This window comes from Oncorhynchus keta, chromosome 9 (genome assembly GCF_023373465.1).
Source record: "Oncorhynchus keta strain PuntledgeMale-10-30-2019 chromosome 9, Oket_V2, whole genome shotgun sequence".
In the NCBI taxonomy this organism is placed as follows: Eukaryota; Metazoa; Chordata; class Actinopteri; order Salmoniformes; family Salmonidae; genus Oncorhynchus; species Oncorhynchus keta.
In genome coordinates, this window is record NC_068429.1 from 41,359,658 (window position 1) to 41,378,251 (window position 18,594).

The window sequence follows — 18,594 nt, forward strand, 5'->3', positions numbered from 1 at the left end:
GCTAAAGATAACTTATTTACCCCATTACTCAACATGAAAGCAGATCTAATTAAATGGAATAATCTTTGGTTAAATATTACAGGTAGAATAAAACTCATTAGAATGGCATGGTTTTATTACCCCGCAAAATACATCCTTTAAACCTTCCAGATCTGGAAACATATTGCACTAAAGAGGAACGATAACTACATATTGAAGATGGCATGCTCATCCCCAGAAGCCTTATATGTGTCTATGTTCAATATCTCTCCCTAAGGACACAACCTTATGGAACGATCCTTGGAGAGCTATTCAGAATTCACTGATAAATTGTGGAACACTAAGACATAGAAATCGTCAATGACTTGGTAACAGGAAATATGTTTATTTCCATGACAGAATTACAAAGTCCTTTTGGAATACATGCATATTTTGGAGATCAGAGCAACCTTAAGGGAATCTTATTTGAGTCAGAAAATGATGTTCACATACAAAACACTGCAGAGAGCATATCCAATTGAGAACTCTCTCAGAAAATAGTTTTTACTATTGGAACCAAGACTTAAAAAGAACTGATGTTGGCACAAGATGGAGGGAAAGTTGTAGCATGGCTAACAACATGACAGTTAACGAAACTATACGCTTAATCCAGTATAAACTAACGTATACAATCATTTTACAAGTTTCAAAATTCACAAATTCCACGGCACAACGGCAGAATCATGTCTTAAGTGTAAAATAAATAATGCCTCAATAATGCATGCTTTCTGGGAATGCCATAAAGTCTGAAAGCCCTTCATGTCTGGACTAATGAACTGATTCATACAACTCTCACTTTCTCATTTAAAAACTGAAATGTCTTAAATGAGTGTTCAACTCCTTTGTTATGTCAAGCTTACATAGGTTCAGGAGTAAAAATGTGCTTAACAAGTCACATAATAAGTTGAATGGACCCATTCTGTGTGCAATAATAGTGTTTCCCATGATTTATGAATGACTACCTCATCTCCGTACCCCACAAATACAATTATCTGTAACATCCCTCAGTCGAGCAGTGCATTTCAAACACAGATTCAGCCACAAAGACCAGCAAGGTTTTCCAATACCTCGCAAAGAAGGGTACCTATTGGTGGATGGGTCAAAATAAAAAAGAGCTGACATTGAATATTCATTTGAGTATGGTGAAGTTATTAATTACACTTTGGATGGTGTATCAGTACACCCAGTCAGTAAAAAGATGCAAGCGTCCTTACTAATTCAGTTGCCGGAGAGGAAGGAAACTGCTCAGGGATTTCACCATGAGGTAAATGGTGACTTTAAAACAGTTACAGAGTTTAATAGCTTTGATAAGAGAAAACTGAGGCTGGATCAACAACATTGTAGCTACTCCACACCACTTACCTAATTGACAGAGTGAAATGAAGGAAGCCTGTACAGAATAAACCTATTCCGAGACATGCATCCTGTTTGCAACAAGGCACTAAAGTAACACTGAAATCATGTGGCAAAGTAATTCACTTGTTGTCCTTAATAAAAAAGTGTTATGTTTGGCGCAAAACACATAACTGAGTACGACTTTCCATATTTTCAAGCATTGTTGTGGCAGCATCATGTTATGGGTATTCTTGTAATTGTTAAGGACTGGGGAGTTTTTCAGGATAAAAAATAAACAGAATGGAGCTAAGCACAGGCAAAATCCTACAGGAAAAACTTTCTCAGTCTGCTTTCCACCAGACACTGGGAGATGAAATCACCTTTCAGCAGGACAATAACCCAAAACAAAAGGCCAAATCTACACTGGAGTTGCTTACCAAGAAGATTGGTGAATTTTCCTGAGTGGCCGATTTACAGTTTTGACTTATAAATCTACTTGAAAGTCTATGGCAAGACTTGAAAATGGTTGTCTATCAATGATCAACAAACAATTTGACAGAGCTTGAAGAATTTTGATTTTTTTTTTTTTACAAATAGTGTACAATCAAGGTGTGCAAAGCTCTTAGATACTTACCTAGAAAGAGTAACGGCTATAATTGCTGTCAAAGGTGATCCTTACATGTATGACTCAGGGGTGTGAATACTTATGTAAATTAATATTTATAAAAACATTAATTGATATTATGGGGTATTGTGTATAGGCCAGTGACACAAAATCTCAATGCAAAATCTATTTTAAATTCAGGATGTAACACAACAAATTCTGGAAAATGTCAAGGGATGTGAATATTTTCTGATGACTGTAGTCATCATACGCTGGTTTTCACATGCTTTCACCTGGGGAGCCAAGGCCCTGGTTAACCTAATCCATATTACATAAAGGTCAGACTATCACAAACATCCCCCACTTCAAGTCTCAAGTTGCAAAACGAGAGAATAACCCTAACATAGATAGCCAAGTCTATCTCATCCAGCATTCTACTATCTCATCCAGCATTCCACTATCTCATCCAGCATTCCACTATCATAAATACCATAAAGCACTGTCACATCATTTGAGTTTCGGACATGATCAACTCAGACAAAAGTCTTTAATAATACCAAAATGGTGCTGTCAAAAACAGCATTACAAAGGTTCCATATTCCCACATGAATTAACCCATTAATAATCAATCATCCATTTATTTAACCTTTTCCAGGTATAAGAATATTTTGAAAATAAATACACAGCGCAGAGGATGAGAGGACGAGTACTAGAATTAATGATCAATAGGGAATTGTCAATGTAAATAGTAGGTCTTCAGTTCAACAGCTGTTTAGAATCTGTGGAATGTCAGTCCTGGACTCAGAGCTACGTGTGCCACGTTTTCATTGGCCTGTACATTGAGTCTGGAGCAGGATACTTGTTATTTGGCCATTGGCCCAATAACAAGTATCCTTGTTATTGGTCAATCCCAGGCTAGGGTGGGGGGTTATCAATGGCATCCTGTCCTTTGTTCTCTTGAGAAAAGCTGAGGACCGGGGAGACTGAACATCTACCTCCCAGCATAACATCTATGATTTGTCTTTTTCAAATAAATCAAATGTTCTCCCCCAGATTTGCTTTGGAGTTTGTGTTATTGAAGAATAACATCAACTGCTAACACAGAGGAGGGAATCTTTTGTTGTGACTTCATAGCCTTGACCAAGAGTCTCTGTTTCTCCTGTAATTTATCCTCAAGACATTGGATAAGGACCGGGTCAACTTTGGCGTCCACCTTATTAGCGAACCAGCTGCCGTAGTTCAGTAGCCAGCGCAGCTCCCCCGCCCCATAGATACACACACTGCGGACGTGTTTCCCTGTGCATGATGGGTAAAGCGGTCCCTCCAGGTAGTTCCACTTCACCAGCCTGGTCTTGCTCATCAGGTCTGTGATGTCGGCCTGGGCCCGTGGCACCTCACCTGGCACGCCCGGCACCCGTGTCAGCGTGGCCCAGAAGTGTTCGTCTGGGGAGTAGGTGTCATTTGACCACATCAGGAAGTCCCTGGCCAGCGCAGACTTGTTCATATAAGTGACGAACTCCAGCGAGAGCACGAAGTACGCGCTGCCGATGAACATCTGTATGCCGTGCGGCGGAGGCCCCTTGGCCTTGTTGGTTTTCACCGGCAGCCGGTGGTACTCGAATGACGCGTTCTGCAGCTCGTGGTGGAAGGAGAAACGTTGCTTCTTGTATTCGCTGGGGCGACTTGTCTCCATCATGTTACCCCCCCGGAGCTTCTTCAGGTCAGCCACCAGCTCTATGTTGGAGCGCAGGGGAAAGTCCTGACCGCACAGGTTGATGACATACCTCCACTTGACCTTTGATCCTATAAGGTCAGACAGGCAGTTGAGGTCAGCATTGAGGCGGCTGATGCTGGCGTACGTCACTGCCTCCAGCTTAGAGGCGATGAAGACGTTGGGTAGACAGCGTGCCAGACCCTCCATGGACTCTCTGAACAGTTCTGATGACTTCAGGTCGTAGTGGATACAGTAGATGTTGTTAGGGGTGTAGACGGCCCTGAGGATCTTCTCCACCATGGAGGCAGACTTGTGGACCACCAGTGAGTAAGCCAGGGGGAAGGCCTGCTCCTCCTCAGACACTTGGATATCCCCATAGCCCCGGGAGCGGAGGTATCGCGGGCAATTGGAGATCAGGTTGACCAAACTCTTGTCCTGCTCTTCCACCACCAACTGTTTTCTGATGACCAGCGACTTCCCCAACTCGGCCGGCTCCATTTCATAGATGGCATTGCAGTCAATGTTGTAGCGATGGAGCAGCTCAACGTCATTGTAGCCTGCGGTAGACCCATAGGTTTCAATGGTAATGCTGTATTTAACAGTGAACTTTAGGAAGAGCAGCAAGAAGGCACAGATCACCAGCAGCAATGATAAAGAAGAAATGAAATTCTTCTTCCGCAGTCTGCTTGGAAAGGCAAATCTTATTTTCATTCTGTGGTGACACAAAAGAACAATAATCAGAAAAAAAGAAACAAGTCAGTTCACACATGCAATCATGCAAAACATTCGTAAGGATTTAACTGAATCCATTTTTTACAATATGTTTGATAACCGTGCTCAGCTGGTTATTTGCGCTATTGCTTAGACAATTTAAATGTTAGGCTAAAGATATAATCCTGTAAAAAAAAAAAATCACCTCTCTCAGGAAATGGTGTGGAGGTCTCGTAACGCCCAGAAAAGATTACTCGCTCTAAAGCCCGAGCCTGAAGAGTTCAAATGTACAGTAAGGTCAGAAATGATTGGCACATTGATAAAGATGAGAAATAAAGACTGTATAAACTGTATCAATAATACAAATACAGAGCCATATTGTATGCAAACAAATTGATTTAGTTAACAAGTCGTACAAAAAAAAATCTCAAAGAGATGGAAACGATTATTGGCATCCCTGTTTTCAATACTCCAGCACCCTCCTCTTTAAAGGGTAACAAGACTGAGACTTTTTCTGAAACTTTTTATGAGATTGGATGGCACATTGAAAGGGATCTTCCCAGCAAACAGGGAAATCCTAAGGACAATGCTCCCATTAGGTCCCTTTAAGGGTTTCGGCAAGACATTATCCCACTGGCATTCTCAGAACATTCTAGGAACAATAAAACATGATGATAACTCGGGACCATAAGTTTAGTACAGGTCCTGGTTTGGTCGCAGTATAACGTTATAATAAGATATTTGATGTGCTTTAGGGAACGTTCAGAAAATATTCATATTATTTGATTCTGAAAGGAAGTTATCCATGGGACATTCAAGGTACCTCATACCTACTGAAAATCGTTGATTTAATTGACTTATTTAAGCTATTTGAGTTTGGGTTTTCAGAATAGTTGCCTAATGTTGGTGGGGCATATTATGCTGATGTAATATTACTCCTGAATCACTACAATACACTATATATACAAAAGTATGTGGACCACCCTTCAAATTAGTGGATTTGGCTATTTCAGCCACACCCATTGCCTACAGATGTATACAATGGATCACACAGCCATGCAATCTTCATAGACAAACATTGGCAGAAGAATGCCCTTACTGAAGAGCTTAGTGACTTTCAACGTGGCACCATCATAGGATGCCACCTTTCCAATAAGTCAGTTCATAAAATTTCTGCCCTGCTGACCCAGTCTACTGTAAGTGCTGTTATTGTGAAGCGGAAACGTAGCGCCTAACAATAGTCTGTCCTCGGTTGCAACACTCACTAACAAGTTCCAAATTGCCTCTGGAAGCAACTTCAGCACAATAGCTGTGTGTTGGGAGTTTCATGAAATGGGTTTCCATGGCTGATCAGCCGCACACAAGCCTGAGATCACCATGTGCAATGCCAAGAGTCGGCTGGAGTGGTGTAAAGCTGGCCACCATTGGATTCTGGAGCAGTGGAAACACGTTCTCTGGAATGAGGAAACTGTAAAGTTTGGTGAGGGAGGAATAATGGTCTGGGGCTGTTTTTCATGGTTTGGGCTAGGCCCCTTAGTTCCAGTGAAGGGAACGCTACAGCATACAATGATATTCTAGACATTCTGTGCTTCCAACTTTGTGGCAACAGTTTGGGAGGGCTGTTTCCTGTTTCAACATGACAATGCCTCAGTGCACAAAGCGAGGTCCATACAGAAATGGTTTGTCGAGATTGGTGTGGAAGAACTTGACTGGCCGGCACAGAGACCTGACCTCAACCCCACCGAACCCCTTTGGGATGAATTGGAACACTAACTGAGCCAGGCCTAATCGCCCAATATCAGTGCCCGACCTCACCAATCATCTTGTGGATGAATGGATGCAAGTCCCCGCAGCAATGTTCCGACATCTAGTGGAAAGCCTACCCAGATGAGTGGCAGCAAAGGGGGGGACCAACTCCACATTCAGTGGTGTAAATTACTTAAGTAAAAATACTTTAAAGTACTTCAGTAGGTTTTGGGGGTTTCTGTACTTTACTATTTATATATTTTTTTACTACTTTTACTTCACTATATTCCTAAAGAAAGTCATTAAATTTTTATTCCATACATTTTCCCTGACACCCAAAAGTACTCGTTACATTTTGAAGGCTTAGCAGGACAGGAAAAGGGTCAATGGATGTGGCAGCCTCACTAAACACACATGCTTCGTTAGTAAATTATGTCTGAGTGTTGGTGTGCCCCTTGCTTTCCGTAAATACAAATATATATTTAACAAATGGCGCCATCTTGTTTGATTAACATGCGGAATTTCAAATGATTTGTACTTTCACTTTTGATACTTAAGTATATTTGAGCATTTCCATTTTACTGTTGATTTTTAAGTATATTTCAAAACAAGTATTTTAGAATTTTTCGTAGGTTACTTTCACTTTGACTTTAGTCATTTTCTATTAATAAGGTATCTTTACGCAAGTATGACGATTGGGTACTTTTTCCATCACTGTCCATATTAACGCCCATTCCTTGATGATAAATACAGTTTATTGAATTGAGTTTAATTGAGAACTAACATGTGAAGACAACGGTGTTCAGTTGACTGTGACTTCCTAGCAATGACTCGAATTTTCAGAAATAATATATTTCTCGTGTTGAATGTTCTGTTCTGAAGAAGAATGATCACCCAATGTGCTCTACATTTCAAGCTCTAATTTTTTTTAAACTACAAAGTCATATCATTGTGAATTACAAGATTCCAAGTTTTTCTTCTTACTTTTCTCTTTGCATACCGGTATAATTGACATACTTTAGCATGTTGCTTCTACAATTCCATTCAGATTTGTAAACTTTTCGTCAATCTCCCGAAAGTGTTATTCCACAAACAGATTGTTGTTCGCTGCATGGTAAACTCCTTTGATATCCCACCAGTGTCTTGTTAATTGCAGAGCTCCGTATGTCTTCGGTTAAATCCCATCATGTTAAAATGATCCGCTATCGTTATGCTTGGACTCTGACAGCGCGCACGGGGTGACTTTTCCTATTCACTGCAGCAATGAAGAGAGAGAGAGAGAGGTGTTGAAGTACCAAACGAGTTGAGACCCAGTGAGATAGCGTCCCCTTTTGAGGAAGACTAAATATTTTATTAATCAAATGTTTGTTTTGTGTGTGTTAAATTCAATTTAATTTTTAAAAAAATGTCATGTTTAAATACCTATCACATCACACATTTAGTAATGCCATTTATTGGAAACTCCATGCACAGTAAAACCTGCATGACAGCAAGATCAACTTCCCCTTAGAACCAACTTCTCTGGTTTTAAATAGCCCGTGGCATCGATAAGAGTCAGAAACATTAATTATAGTGTCAAAATGTACTACAAAGTGGATATATGATAATTTTTGTCATGAAATCAGTCTTGTCCAAAACAGAGTTTTGTAAGTGAGTACATCACAATTTACCGGAGGATTGGGCATGGGGTTAACAATATGCACACTTTTGCCAATGATTAACAATTTCCCAGAAACAACACTTTGTGGTCCGCCGCCAACTGCTATGTGGACAATGTTGTCAAGTCTGCATATGGGTGCAATGCACGCACATTTGGCACAGCAAATAGGAGTGAAAATGGGCTTCCATAAAGTTGGTGTAAACTTACAATGCATTTCAACAATATTGCCAGATGGCCACAAATTTATTACATCCGATGTGTTTACTTCTGTGAGTGCGTTAGCTAATTAGATAGCTGGTACTAGCTAGCTAGTAACTACTTTTGGTTATATAATTTTTTTTTGAGCATGCTAGTGAGCCAGGCTAGCAATGAAATCACAGATGAAAGTGGAATGATACTGTAGCTAGCTAAATACATTAAGCTAACACGTAATGTGATGTAGCATGTCAGATGAAAATGTGCAGGCCTTCCCGAGTGGCGCAGCGGTCTAAGACACTGCGGCTTGAGGTGTCACTACAGACCCACGTTCGATCCCAGGCTGTGTCACAGCCGGCCGTGCCTGGGAGACCCATGAAGAGGCATACAATTGGCCTAGGAGAGGGTTTGGCCGGCCGTGATTTCCTTGTCTCATCGCCTTCGAGCGACTCCTTGTGGCGGGCCAGGTGTCTGCAAGCTGACTTCGATCGCCACCTGGACGGCGTTTCCTCCGACACATTGGTGCAGCTGGCTTCCGGGTTAAGCGAGCAGTGAATCAAAAAGCTGTGTGGCTTGGTAGGGTTGTGTTTCGGAGGACGCATGGCTCTCGACCTTCGTCTCTCCCAAGTTCATATTTGCAGCGATGGGATAAGACTGTATCTACAAATTGGGGAGAAAAAAAAAAAAGTACAAAGAAAATAAAAAGATGAAGATGCACATATCTCACGTTGTCTAGCTACCTTGCTAACTGTAGCCTATTTGCATTTAGGGTCAATACAGGGCAGGCATTGGATACCAGCTTGCCAACTAATCATAGGATGTAGCCAGCTTCCTTTCAATAATGTTTAAACTCGAACTGGCTAGATAGCCAACTAATTTAAACTCGGACAAAGATATGGATAGCTAACACGGATTTGCAAGTTAGGTGGCTGACTACCCACTGGGCACAGACATCCACTCAACATCTATTCCATGTTTGTTCATGTTTGAAACAACGTTAATTCAACCAGTGTGTGCCTATTGGGTAGCTAGCATTCGGGGCTTCGCCTGCTAACCCAAAACAACATGCCTGTTCTCATAAAGGCTTAGAGCATATTTTCTAGGGCAAAAATAAATCAAGCATGGCACTTGTCTACTACAAATAGCAAATAACAAAACGTGTCAGCCAGCATTCAGCAACGTACACAGCTAGGTGCATAGTAATGGTGTCAGTGTCACCGGCCTGAATCTATTCTGTAGTTACAGTCCCTCTACTAGCATATAAATTACTTCTAAATTAGAGAAAGTAATTTTTGTCACTATATGTTTATTGAGTGATATTGTATATCCAAACCTGGTGGATTTGTGGGAACCCCTCAACCATATCAGGAGCTGTTCCAGAAGGCTGAGGCAGTGGCCAGACACCAGTCCCACTTCAGAGTAATGGAGGACACTTGAATCGGGTTGGTAACATTTGATCTGGTCAATGGTCAAAATACTATCTGTCCTAGAATTCACCCAACTACCATTGATCATGTAATCAGTGCTGTGTGTATTGTATGTTGTAAGTATATGCCCCTTTCCACTGTGCCAATGGGCCCCAGTCAGTGCCGTGCTGTCACATGTCCTATGTGAATTAGCAGTGAATCACGATCTTTGATTGGCTATGTTCAACTGTGTATTTAATGTTGGCTTCCATGACTGTATGGTGACAGTATTTCTCTCTCTCCCTCCCTCTGTGATATAGAAGCTGAGTCGAATATGGGAGCCGAAGTCGGGCTCCTTCATGACCTGTATTAGTGTTGCGGGGCCTGGAGCTGACCTGCACTGCCATGCCCATCAGGCATGGGCAAATACCTCAGAAGCAGTGGTGTGAAGTACATAAAGGAAAACTACACACAAAAAGTATATTTTGGTATTTCTTTCATTACCCCATTGTTGACATAGTCCCAAAATGTTTTGCTTGTCAGCAATCAAGTTTTCGAGATATGTAACTTTCAAAATACAGACATTATCCCAGTATGACACATTTTGCATCACATTAAGCTGCAATTTGCGTCATATGATGCGATATGCATCATACTGGGATGATTTCTGTATTTCAAAAGTTAGGTGCATTTCCTTTGGTCATCCTTGAGATGCGACCTGTGACCAATTAAACACACCTGTCTTTTTATAAGGTTCCACAGTTGACATTGCATTTCAGAGGAAGAAAGTTGTGTAATTGTTGGAAGAAGGGGAAGCGGTTGAGATTGAAAAATGGCCAGAAACAAAGACTTTCTTCTGAAATGAAGGCTGTTCCATGCGAGAAATTGCCGAGAAACTGAAGATCTCGTACAACGCTGTGTACTACTTCCGTTACAGAAGTGCTCAAACTGGCTCTAACCGGAAGACAAAGAGCAGTGGGAGGCCCAGGTGCACAACTAAGCAAGAGGACAGGTACATCAACTGGCAGCAAGTCCTCAACTGGCAGCTTCATTAAATTGTTCCCGCAAAACACCAGTCTCAATGTCAACAGTGAAGAGGTGACACCGGTATGCTGGCCCTCTAGGCAGAGTTCCTCTGTCCAGTGTCTGTGGTCTTTTTCCCCATCTTAATCTTTTCTTTTTATTGGCCAGTCTGAGATATGGCTTTTTCTTTGCAACTCTGTCTAGAATGCCAGCATCCCACAAATACTGATGCTCCAGATACTCAACTAGTCTAAATAAGGCAAGTTTTATTGCTTCTTTCATCAGGACAACAGTTTTCAGCTGTGCTAACATAATTGCAAAAGTGTTTTCTAATGATCAATTTGCCTTTTAAAATGATAAACTTGGATTAGTTAACAACATGCCATTGGAACACAGGAGCGATGGTTGCTGATAATGGGCCTCTGTACGCCTATGTAGATATTCATTTTTTTTATTTTAAATAGTCAGTTTCCAGCTACAAAAGTAATGTACAACATTAACAATGTCTACATTGTATTTCTGATACATTATATTGGACAAAAAAAAATAATAATTCATTCAAAAACAAGGACTTGTAAGTGACCCCAAACGTTTGAAAGATAGTGTATAAACAGGATTCTATTCAAAACTCAGCCTTCAGAAAGTATTCATACCCCTTGACTTACTCCACATTTTGTTCGGTTACAGCCTGTATTAAAAATGTATTAAATCGTTTTTTTCTCACCCATCTACACACAATACCCTATAATGACAAAGTTAAAACATGTTTTTAGAATCGTTTGCAAATGTATTGAAAAGGAATTACAGAAATATCTCATTTACCTAAGTATTCACACCCCTTTGCTATGACACTCCAATTTGAGCTCAGGTGCATCCAATTACCTTTGATCATCCTTGAGATGTCTCTGCAACTTGGAGTCCACCTGTGACCAATTCAATTGTTTGGATATGATTTCAAAAGAAACACACCTGTCTATATAAAAGATCCCACATTTGACAGTGTATTTCAGAAGAAGTAAAGGAAGAAGTTATGTGATCGTTGGAAGAAGGGGAGATGTTTGAGATAGAGGAAGTGTTGTGTGAAACAAAGCGTGTCAAGTACAGTTAGTGATAAAGTGGATAACAGTAAAGTCCAAGAAGGGAACAAGAAGAGCTCAAATTGTTGTGGAAAATGAGTGAAGAACCGTTGGTTGTTTGAGTATGTTTTTCGGATACGGATGCTCATTTAGGAAACCCTTTTCAAATCACAAGGATGGTGAAGAAGGCGCTGGTGAAAGTTAATGCAGTCAAAGTAACCAGGAGTGGGTTGGTGTTGATATCGTGTCTTTCTAAAAAGCATGACGTGGACTGCTTTGATTCTCAGAGCAGGGAAACCGGTTAACGGTGTTCTCTCTGGAGTCCCATTGGACATTGATAATCAATATCTTAGGCCAAACATTCCAGGATGTAGTTCATGCACGTCACTTGGCCTGTATCTACACATATTAACACAATATATAAAGTGTTGGTCCCATGTTTCTAGAGCTGAAATAAAAGATCCCAGAAATGTTCCATGCACACAAAAGCTTATTTCGCTCAAATTTTGTGCACAAATTTGAGTACGTCTGTTAGTGAGCATTTCTCCTTTGCCAAGATAATCCATCCACCTGGCCGTGTGACATATCAAGAAGCTGATTAAACAGCGTGATCATTACACAGGTGAACCTTGTGCTGGGGGCAATGAAAGGCCACTCTAAAATGTGCAGTTTTGTCCCCCAACACAATGCCACATATATCTAAGTTTTGAGGGAGTGTTAAATTGGCATGCTGACTGCAGGAATGTCCACCAGAGCTGTTGCCAGATAATTTAATGTTTATTTCTCTACCATAAGCCGAGGCTTTGAGAATTTGGAGAATTTGGCAGTACGTCCAACGGGCCTCACAACCACAGACCACGTGTAACCACACCAGCCCAGGACCTTCACATCCGGATTCATCACCTGCAGGGTCATCCCATACCAGCCAACCGGACAGCTGATGAAACTGTGGGTTTGCACAACTGAAGAATTTCTGCACAAACTGTCAGACACCATCTCAGGGAAACACTTGTGTGCTCTTTACGGCTGAATCCCGGTTTCAACTGTCCTGAGGAGATGGCAGACAGCGTGTATGGCGTTGTGGTTGCGAGCGGGTTGCTGATGTCAACGTTATGAACAGAGTGTCCCATGGTGGCGGTGGGGTTATGGTATGGGCAGGCATAAGCTACAGACAACGAACACAATTGCATTTTATCAATGGCAATTTGAATGCACAGAGATACCGTGACGAGATCCTGAGGCCCATTGTCGTGCCATTCATCCACCACCATCATCTCATGTTTCAGAATGATAATGCACAGCCCCATGTTGCAAGAATCTGTAGACAATGGAAGCTGGAAGCTGAAAATGTCCCAGTTCTTTCAGACTCACCAGACATGTCACCCATTGAGCAAGTTTGGGATGCTCTGGATCGACGTGTACAACAGTGTGTTCCAGTTCCCGCCATTATCCAGCAACTTCACACAGCCATTGAAGAGAAGTGGGACAACATTCCACTGGCCACAATCAACAGCCTGTTCAACTCTATGTAAAGGAGACGTGTCACGCTGCATGAGGCAAATGGTCGTCACACCAGATACTGGCTGGTTTTCTGATCCACATTCCTACTTTTGTTTAAGGCATCTGTGGCCAACAGATGCATATCTGTATTCCCAGTCATGTGAAATCCATAGATTAGGGCCTAATGAATGTATTTATTTATTTCAATTGACAGATTTCCTTATATGAACTGTAACTCAGTGAAATCTTTGAAATTGTTGCGTGTTGCGTTTATATTTTTGTTCAGTCTAGAATGGGACAAAGGTGCAAAGTTGATCTATATTATTGATGTTTGATTAAGTGTAAAGCTGGGATAGTTAAATAAAGGTTCAATAGGATGAAAGAGGTTGAGGTGTCAAGGATCGGGGCTATACAGCAAATATCCTATGTGATGGATGCATTGTTGTTAAGGTCTTGTAAGTAAATGTCCTATGTGGAGGCGGTGATAGCATTGAAGGGGCAAGAGGCCACAGTGCTGAAGGTGATATGGTGGGGAATACACCACAACCAGTTGCAAATGTTAGAAGTCAATCAAGTGATCTGGATACACTTACTGTGAAGGTGGATTTTGTAGACTTTATAGCCACAGTTATTAAGTTTTGGGGCATCCAAGACTTCATGGCAGGAGCACTGCAAGGACTACTGACACCAGAAAATGTTTCGCCCTCACAGGATCCTTCTGAGTCTGTGTAGGGACCTGATTAGAATGTTGTTAGAAAAGCAGGCTGATTTAGGTTATTTAAATGTCGTTATTGATAGTTTGTATGGATATACAGTACCAGTCAAAAGTTTGTTTTTTCTTTATTTGTACGATTTTCTACATTGTAGAATAATAGTGAAGACATAAAAACTATGAAATAACACATATGGAATCATGTAGTGACCAAAAATGTGTTGAACGAATCAAAATATATGTTCTGTTTGAGATTCTTCAAAGTAGCAACCCTTTGCCTTGACGAAAAATTTGCACACTCTTGGCATTCTCTTAACCAGCTTCATGAGGTAGTCACCTGGAATGCATTTCAATTAACAGGTGTGCCTTGTTAAAAGTTCATTTGTGGAATTTCTTTCCTTCTTAATGCTTTTGAGTCAATCAGTTGTGTTGTGACAAGGTTGGGGTGGTATACAGAAGATAGCCATATTTGGTAAAAGTCCATATTATGGCAAAAAAACAGCTCAAATAAGCAAATAGAAACGAAAGTCCATCACTACTTTAAGACATGAAGGTCAGTCAATACAGAAAATGTCAAGAACTTGTCAAGAATGTCAAGAGCAGTCGCAAAAACCATCATGTGCTATGATGAAACAGGCTCTCATGAGGACCGCCACCAGAAAGGAAGACCCAGAGTTACCTCTGCTGCAGAGGATAAGTTCATTAGAGGTAACTGCACCTCAGATTGCAGCCCAAATACATGCTTCATATAGTTCAAGTACAGACACATCTCAACTGTTCAGAGGAGACTGCGTGAATCAGGCCTTCATGGTCGAATTGCTACAAAGAAGGATACCAACAATAATAAGATGACTTTCTTGGACCAAGAAACACCAGCAACAGACATTAGACCGGTGGAAATCTGTTCTTTGGACTGAGGAGTCCAAATTCAAGATTTTTGGTTCCAACCGTCATGTCTTTGTGAGACGTAGAGTAAGTGAACGGATGATCTCTGCATGTGTGGTTCTCACTGTGAAGAATGGGGGAGGAGGTGTGATTGTAGGGGCTGCATTGCTGTTGACACTGTCTGTGATTTATTTAGAATTCAAGACACTCTTAACCAGCAAGGCTGCCAATGCATTCTGTAACGAAACGCCATGCCATCTGGTTTGCGCTTAGTTTGACTATCATTTGTTTTTCAACAGGACAATGACCCAAAACACACCTCCAGGCTGTGTAAGGGCTATTTGACCAGGGAGGAGAGTGATGTAGTGCTGGTCTGCATCATATCACCTGACCTCAACCCAATTGAGATGGTTTGGGATGTGTTGGACCACAGAGTGAATGAAAAGCAGCCAACAAGTGCTCAGCAAATGTGGGAACTCCTTCAAAGCTGTTGTAAAAGCATTCCAGGTGAAGCTGGTTGAGAGAATGCCAGGAGTGTGCAAAGCCGTCATCAAGGCAAAGGGTGGCCACTTTCAAGAATCAAATTATATTTTGATTTGCTTACTACATGATTCCATATGTGTTATTTCATAGTTTTTATGTCTTCACTATTATTCTACAATGTAGAAAAGAGTATAGAGGGAACAATGACTGGAGCAAAATACAGGCAAATCCTTGATGAGAAACTGCTTCAGAGTGCAAACGACCTCAGACTGGGCTTAAGATTTATGTTCAAACAGGACAATGACTCCAAGCATACAGCCAAAACAACGCTGGAATGGCTTCAGAACAAGAATGTGAAGGACCTTGATTGGCTCAGCCAAAGCCCAGACTTGGATCCCCATTGAAAATCTGTGGAAAGATGAAGATTGTTGTTCACTGCTGCTCCCCATCAAGTTTACTAGAGCTGGAGGAAAATCTGCAAGGGAGAATCTGAGAAAATCCCCAAATCCAGATGTGAAATGCTGATCCAGACAAACCCAATGCGACTCAAAGCTGTAACCACTGCTTCTACAGTGCATTGACTCAGGGGTGTGAATAGTTATGTAAATTAGTTATTTCCTTATTTCATTTTCAATAAATTTGCAAACATTTCTAAAAACATGTTTCGTCTTCGTCAGTATGGGGTATTGTGTGTAGACGGATGAGATTAGTATGTATTTATGCAGGCTGTACCAAAGTGGAATAAGTCAAGGGGTATAGATACTTTCTGAAGGCCCTGTAACTATTGCTGTACACAACTTCTGCTGTACACACATTTTCTATGTCCATACTGTCTATACACACCAGTATATACATTTTTATATATTTCTCATTCAGATATTTCTTAATTTCTTTATTTTTTTTTTGGGGGGGGGATTTGTGTGTGTATTGTTAGGTATTACTGCACTGGTTGAGCTAGAGCTAGAAACATAAGCATTTCCCTGCACCTGCAATAGCATCTGCAAAATATGTGTACTTGACCAACAATACGATTTGATTTAGAGACGGCACTTCAACAAGCCTATTTCACACCATAGCCTGCTGAATTTCTAAAAATAACTTTCATTTCATTTGGATCTATGCACCAATTAAAAGGTGGCACTGACTCGCCCATGACTTGATGTTTCAGCATTGTCTCAATGAAGAGTTTGGTGTTCACCTAGCTACATGCACGTGCTCTTACAAGCCTGCTAGAGTTAGCAGCAGGCGGACGAGCAATATCCACCATCGTAGTACGGAAGAAGCCTGAGCTGGAATGAGAAGCTAACTGAAGCTGACTAGTTTTCGAAAATCCCTGAGTAGATCTAGCTTTAATAGAAGTATCTCCCACAGAGGTTACCCACGATGTTCCACAACGATTTAAGTCAACAAGTCATCGTTTTAGTCAAAGTTTGGTAAATTTGGGCTTGAAGTGGGAAATCCAAAGTGGGGACTTTTTCTGTGTTTCAGTTTTATTTTGAATGTTACCACCCACCAGCATGGCTTTGTTTACTAAAACTCCCTGGAGTCTATGTCCACGCCCTGCTGAAATCAAATTAGCATAATTAAACAAGTCCACCTAATCTGTCAGTTTAAACTATCTCACATAATCGTCTGTAGCGTCCGAACGATTTGGCCTACAAAAAACGGTTTGGCCGACCACTCCAAAGATGAGAGACTCGCGAACACGATGATGTTCTCCGTTTTACTCTACGATCCACACAAGCATCTTGGGACTCATCTGAAGTCGGTACAACCGATCTGCCAACTTCTGTGGCATCCAAACTGTTTGGGCGACACACTAAGGTGTACACTGTGGAAAGATGAGACTCTCACAAACTTTGTTCTGCTCTAGGACACCCACAGGCCTCACAAGACTCGTCTGAAGGTCCCCCTGTACCCGTTGAAAAAAATGTATGAATCGAATTATGGTATGTTGTATGGAGAATGTTTAGTGACCAAAAAACTGGCTTAGACAGGGCGTACACACATATGGGGTTGAATACAACAACAACAACACAAAAGATCTTTCTTATATCTCTCATCAACTCAGCAAAAAAGAAACGTCCTCTCACTTTCAACTGCGTTTATTTTCCACAAACTTAACATGTGTAAATATTTCTACGGACATAACATTCAACAACTGAGACATAAACTGAACAAGTTCCACAGACATGTGACTAACAGAAATTGAATAATTGTGTACCTGAACAAAGGGGGGTTCAAAATCAAAACTAACAGTCAGTATCTAGTGTGGCCACCAGCTGCATTAAGTACTGTAGTGCATCTCCTCCTCATGGACTGCACCAGATTTGCCCGTTCTTGCTGTGAGATGTTACCCCACTCTTCCACCAAGGCACCTGCAAGTTCCCCGACTTTTCAGGGGGGGGGTGGCCTTAGCCCTCACACTCTGATCCAACAGGTCCCAGTCGTGCTCAATGGGATTGAGATCTGGGCTCTTCGCTGGCCATGGAAGAACACTGACATTCCGGTCTTGCAGAAAATCACACACAGAATGAGCAGTATGGCTGGTGGCATTGTCATGCTGGAGGGTCATGCCAGGATGAGCCTGCAGGAAGGGTACCACATGAGGGAGGAGGATAGCTTCCCTGTAACGCACAGCGTTGAGATTGCCTGCAATGACAACAAGCTCAGTCCAATGATGCTGTGACATACCGCCCCAGACCATGACAGACCCTCCACCTCCAAATTCCCGCTCCAGAGTACAGGCCTCGGTGTACTGCTCATTCCTTCGACGATAAACGCAAATTCAACCATCACCACTGGTGAGACAAAACCGCGACTCGTCAGTGAAGAGCACTTTTTGACAGTCTTGTCTCGTCCAGCGATGGTGGGTTTGTGCCCATAGGCAACGTTGTTGTCGGTGATGTCTGGTGAGGACCTGCCTAACAACAAACCCTCAGTCCAGCCTCTCTCAGCCTATTGCGGACAGTCTGAGCACTGATGGAGGGATTGTGCGTTCCTGGTGTAACTCGGGCAGTTATTGTTGCCAGCCTGTACCTGTCCCACAGGTGTGTTCGGATGTACCGATCCTGTTCAGGTGTTGTTACATGTGGTCTGCCACTGTGAGGACGATCAGCTGTCCATCATGTCTTTGAAAGACAGGGTCTTGAAAAAGGGACATTTCTTTTTTTGCTGAGTTTTGTGGCAAAGAAGGGGGTCGAGTGATAAATGGCAGATATGTGAGAGCAGAACTAATAAACGGGCTCTGCCCGATCACTAAAATGGCCACCCCTGTCAGAACTACAGATCACAAAATGGCCGACCGCCAAAACTACAAGTCCCAGAAGCCAGGGGAACCCTCAGGAGGTGGAGCCGACCAACAGATAAAGGGTCAAGAAAAACCAGGAAGAGGAAGAGAGAGGGCTGGAAGGATCTATGAAGAATAGAGAAAGAGACAATGGAGATTGGCTAGATTTACCGTGTATGAGCTGGATTGTTTTGGCGTTTGGACCTGGACCTACCGAGGACCCGATTCGTGTACCGA

The 18,594-nt window shown here is 41.8% G+C and overlaps 1 protein-coding gene across 3 annotated transcripts; it reads right to left on the minus strand.

Moving 5' to 3' along the window:
* Positions 1 to 347: 347 nt before the first annotated feature.
* Positions 348 to 7,406, minus strand: LOC118387846 (beta-1,3-galactosyl-O-glycosyl-glycoprotein beta-1,6-N-acetylglucosaminyltransferase 4-like). 3 transcript variants are annotated; one of them, XM_035776626.2, is made up of 3 exons: positions 7,146 to 7,406; positions 4,588 to 4,654; positions 348 to 4,383 (listed from the first exon to the last, which is right to left on the minus strand). In XM_035776626.2, the coding sequence occupies exon 3, from the start codon at positions 4,380 to 4,382 to the stop codon at positions 3,030 to 3,032; it is 1,353 nt and encodes a 450-aa protein (XP_035632519.1). In that variant the 5' UTR covers position 4,383; positions 4,588 to 4,654; positions 7,146 to 7,406; the 3' UTR covers positions 348 to 3,029. The 3 variants fall into 3 exon arrangements, with proteins under 3 accessions (XP_035632519.1, XP_035632520.1, XP_035632517.1); XM_035776627.2 differs by having other exon boundaries at positions 7,129 to 7,406; XM_035776624.2 differs by having other exon boundaries at positions 7,113 to 7,406.
* Positions 7,407 to 18,594: the final 11,188 nt, after the last annotated feature.

Coding starts and splice junctions, on each gene's coding strand:
- LOC118387846 (XM_035776626.2), bottom strand. CDS start 4,382: ATGAAAATAAGATTTGCCTTTCCAAGCAGACTGCGGAAGAAGAATTTC.